A 5,009-nucleotide genomic window follows, 5' to 3' on the forward strand; every position below is an offset into this window, starting at 1 on the left:
ACCCGTGTATAAAGAGATATGGACTCACATGCATGCATTTCACATCATATCATAATATAATCAACATATACATGCATTTAATAAATTAATAACATAATTAAGCAAATATGGCCCTCCCGGCCTACTGTTCACGCCGTTAAACACAACGGAGAATTCGGGGCATTACAGTTTGATTGCTACAACAAGAGTATCGCTTACAGTTAATATTATTGTCCAAAGACTTAATATTAATGTTGTGCTTGATATCTTGAGATGAGATTAACCAAAATTTGAATCTATTGTTTGATTATGCAAACTGATGTGAGCTTGTTTTGTTCTATACTCAGCTAGTTCATCTTCTGCTGCCTCAATATCTGCTAATATTAATTCTATTACTATGCTTAATGGGACCAATTTCAAGGATTGAAAAATAAACTTACTTATAGTTCTGGGATGTATGGATTTAGACCATGCATTAAGGGATGAACAACCTGCACCTCTCACTAAGGAAAGCACCCGTGATGAGAAAACGGATTTTGAGAGGTGGGATCGTTCAAATCGCATGAGTTTAATGATTATGAAACACAGCATTCCAGAAGCCTTTTGGGGCACAGAATCCGAAGGGATTAATAAGGCCAAGAATTTCCTTAAACAAATTGAGGAACATTTTGCTAAAAACGATAAGGTTGAAATGACAACACTTCTAGGTTCTTTGATGACCATGAAGTATAAGGGTCAAGGAAATATAAGGGAGTACATTATGGAAATGCATCATATTGTCTCAAGACTTAAGACACTTAAGATCGAGCTTTCTGATGATGTGCTTGTGCTTATGGTTTTGTTAACGCTTCCTGCACAGTTTAACCAATTTAAAATTAGTTATAACTGTCAAAAGGAGAAATGGACTCTCAATGAACTCATTTCTCACTGTGTGCAAGAGGAAGAAAGGTTAAAAAAGGACAAAACTGAAAGTGCTCACTTGGCCACTACCTCTAAGGATAAGGGCAAGAAAAGGAAATCTGAGAATGAAGCTGCTAAGGGTCCAGCCCAAAAGAAACAACAGAAGGATTAAAGACAGCAGCTTACATTCTGAATAGAGTACCAACTAAAGAAGTTGCAAAAACACCTTATGAGCTTTGGACAGGTCGAAAGCCTAGTCTAAAACACTTTCACATTTGGGGATGTCTAGCTGAGGCAAGGCCTTATAAGCCACATGAACAAAAATTGGACTCCAAAACAGTGAGCAGCTATTTTATTGTTTATTCTGAGCGATCTAGGGGCTATAAGTTTTATGATCCCATAATTAAAAATATTTTTGAGACGGGAACTGCAACATTTTTTGAGGATGTTGAGTTTGGGGGGAGAAATAAGGTTAGAGACATTGCTTTTGAGGAGGAATTGAGTTCAAACTCAGTTCCTACTATCATTTTTGACAATGTTCAGGCTTCTACACCTGTCATTGTTCAAGAAATGAATCCAGGACCTCAACAAGACAATGTTGAACAACCCCCAAATCAAGATGAGGTAATTGTTCCAAAAGAGCAAACTCAACAACCTCAAGAACCAGAGCCATTAAGAAGGTCCACAAGAGAAAGAAGAAATGCCATTTCAAATGATTATGTTGTATTTCTTCAAGAACATGAGGATGACAATGGAATGATGGAAGATGATCCAATCAATTTTCATCAGGCCGTTAAAAGTTCTAACTCTCTAAAGTGGATTGATGCCATGAAAGAAGAGTATAAGTCTATGCAAGACAATAAAGTTTGGGAACTTGTCCCATTACCAGACGGTGCAAAACCAATTGGTTGTAAATGGATATTTAAAACCAAGAGGGATGCAAATGGTAATGTGGAGAGGTATAAAGCGCGTCTTGTAGCTAAAGGCTATACTCAGAAAGAAGGCATTGATTATACAGAGACTTTCTCTCCAGTTTCATCGAAAGACTCTTTTAGAATAATAATGGCACTTGTTGCTCACCTTGATCTTGAACTACATCAAATGGATGTTAAAACCGCGTTTCTCAATGGAGACATTGACGAGACAATTTATATGGTACAACCAGAAAACTTTGTGTCGGGAGACCCGAAGAATATGGTTTGCAAATTGAAAAAATCCATCTATGGACTCAAGCAAGCTTCTCGTCAATGGTATCACAAATTTCATCAAGTAATTATCTCATTCGGTTTTGAGATGAATGTTGTTGATGATTGTGTATATCATAAGTTCAGTGGGAGTAAGTATATATTCCTAGTTCTATATGTCGATGACATATTGCTTGCCACTAATGATATAGGCTTATTGCACGAAACCAAGAGATTTCTATCTAAGCATTTTGAGATGAAAGATCTTGGGGATGCCTCTTTTATATTAGGAATTCAGATACATCGAGATCGTTCTCGAGGTATTCTTGGATTATCACAAAAAAGCTATATCGATAAAGTACTCAAAAGATTTGGCATGCAAGATTGTAGACCAGGTGATACCCCTGTTGCTAAAGGAGACAAATTCAGTCTTAGTCAGTGCCCTAAAAGTAACCTTGAAATTCAAGAAATGCAAAAGATTCCCTATGCATCAACCGTTGGGAGTCTGATGTATGCTCAAGTTTGTACGCGTCCGGATATTGCGTACATTGTTGGAATGTTAGGCAGATATTTAAGCAACCCTGGTATGGACCATTGGATAGCAGCCAAGAGGGTTATGAGGTATATTCAGAGAACAAAAGGTTACATGCTCACATATAAGAAATCAGATCGTTTGGAGGTCGTAGGGTATTCTGATTCTGATTTCGCTGGGTGCCAAGATAGCAGAAAGTCTACATCAGGCTATATTTACATATTAGCTGGAGGAGCTATTTCTTGGAAAAGTGCCAAACAAACACTTGTAGCTTCTTCCACTATGGCAGCAGAATTTTTAGCATGCTATGAGGCATCGAATCATGGAATATGGCTGCGAAACTTTGTCACTGGGCTGCGCATTTTGGAGAATATAGAAAGACCACTCAAGTTATTTTGTGACAATAATTCAGCAGTATTGTATTCCAACAACAACATGAGCTCATCCAAGTCAAAGCATATTGACATAAAGTTCCTAGTTGTGAAAGAAAGAGTGCAGAGTGGACAAATATCCATAGAGCACATTGGGACACACTCCATGATAGCAGATTCACTCACAAATGGATTACCACCCAAGGTCTTTCATGAGCACATTGCTCATATGGGTGTGGTATTGTTTGAGGATATCATGATTTAGTGGGAGTTTGTTTTATTTGCTTTATGTCTATTTCAGACATTTATGTATTTGGTTATTTTCTGATCAGAAATGAAGTTTTTCAATTCATTCACTCTGTTTTTTTTTGTTATTCTGACCTCACTAAAGTTTAAGGAGGACCAGTTGGAAATAGACATGTTTGGTTCACATTGCATGTAATTTCCATGCTACACATCCATGATTGATCTATGTCATTTGATTGTATTTGTATATGTGACCATTGATGGGTTTAGTCATGATTAATATGACAAAGACCGCTTTGATCTTATATGGATATGGTTGATGGACGAGATTGTTAAAGAATACATTTATATGATAGCAAATTTTGAGCTCATAAGGTTGTACACTTATAAGGAAACATATGTTGCCCAAGTGGGAGATTGTTGGATTAAAATCCTATTTTATGGGCACATATGTATAATGTATAATGCTATTATAAAGTGTGATATAAAATTAAGTGACCAATTATGTTATAAATATCATAGGGTATTAAAGTGTCATGGATTTAATGTGTAGAAACAGGAAAGTGAATTTTTAATTTTATAATGGGCAAAATTGGAAATCGCTAATTATAAATTAGGGTTGTGGTCCCCTATATATATGTATCATTCTATTCTGTCTGTCATCCCATTAACAGAAAAGAAAAGAGAGACTCTTCTCTCATAGAGATACATATTATATAGGAAGATCTAAACCCTCTGTGCAATCTCCAACAATGGCCTCATGGCCTCAGGTTAGTGCTTCCGCTCTTGTGTTAATATTCTTCTTTAATTTAGCAAAGGATATATAGAATTATGATTTATGATTTCTCATATATGCATTTATAATGACATGATTTTAGATTATGTGTTGGAAATTATTGTTTATTCATGTTATTTGAGTGTATTAGAAATTCTAACACTATCCACCAGTACTTTCTCATAAATTTAACTAATTCTAGGCAAAGGGACTTAGGCAACAAAAAAGGAGAACATAGAGTTTACCGGAATCCTAGAGACCACAGATTAATAAGAGTCGTACTACCAGCCTGAGATAGAAGTTTAATAGTCCACCCCTCTAGTCCCTTGAAGAAGTTGTCTTTGATGAGTGAAAAAGCATGTGTTTTTATTCTTGGGTAGAAAAGAGGATTTCGAAAATAGGTAGCTTTCTCATCCATGATATTATACCCTAATAGAGAAGTCACTCTCTTTCGGTCCACCGCCTTGTGTTTTTTGAGAACAGAACTGAAGATTTATCTATATTGACCTTTTGGCCAAACCAAGAAACCTTTAATATCTCAATATCAACTCAAGTTAATATATCAATATATATATATATATATATTTATATACTAGGGAGAAGCAACGTGTAATGCACGTTTATTTAGTTTTAAAGTTGTGAATATTGTCTATAATTTTAATAAAAACTGGTTCACTGTTTTTTTTAAATATACATAATAGAATGAATTATAATTCTATAGTATTTATAAATATTTATATCAATAATATCTACATATATGACATCTAAACACAACGTTGATATTGATATATATTTACATGGCTACATGACATATATATATAAAATATAATAATATTTAAAAAGAAATTAATAATATAAATAAAATAAGAATAGAAAATTTCATAGTGTACGTAGACAGTAATATACATGCATAAATTATTTTTAGTTTCTAATGTATCTCACAATGTCTTTGGGTGAATTTGATGAGGAAAAAGATCTTCAATCACTTGATAAAAAACAAATTATCATACAAATTTATAAGA

General features: G+C 34.6%; 1 protein-coding gene across 1 annotated transcript; it reads left to right on the forward strand.

Moving 5' to 3' along the window:
- Positions 1-436: 436 nt before the first annotated feature.
- On the forward strand, positions 437-1,051 carry LOC133784799 (uncharacterized). The gene has a single exon (XM_062224072.1). The coding sequence runs from the start codon at positions 437-439 to the stop codon at positions 1,049-1,051; it is 615 nt and encodes a 204-aa protein (XP_062080056.1).
- Positions 1,052-5,009: the final 3,958 nt, after the last annotated feature.

This window comes from Humulus lupulus, chromosome 6 (genome assembly GCF_963169125.1).
Source record: "Humulus lupulus chromosome 6, drHumLupu1.1, whole genome shotgun sequence".
In the NCBI taxonomy this organism is placed as follows: domain Eukaryota; kingdom Viridiplantae; phylum Streptophyta; class Magnoliopsida; order Rosales; family Cannabaceae; genus Humulus; species Humulus lupulus.

Bases quoted from the DNA above. Each gene is read 5' to 3' on its own strand.
- LOC133784799 (XM_062224072.1), top strand. From the start codon at position 437: ATGGATTTAGACCATGCATTAAGGGATGAACAACCTGCACCTCTCACT.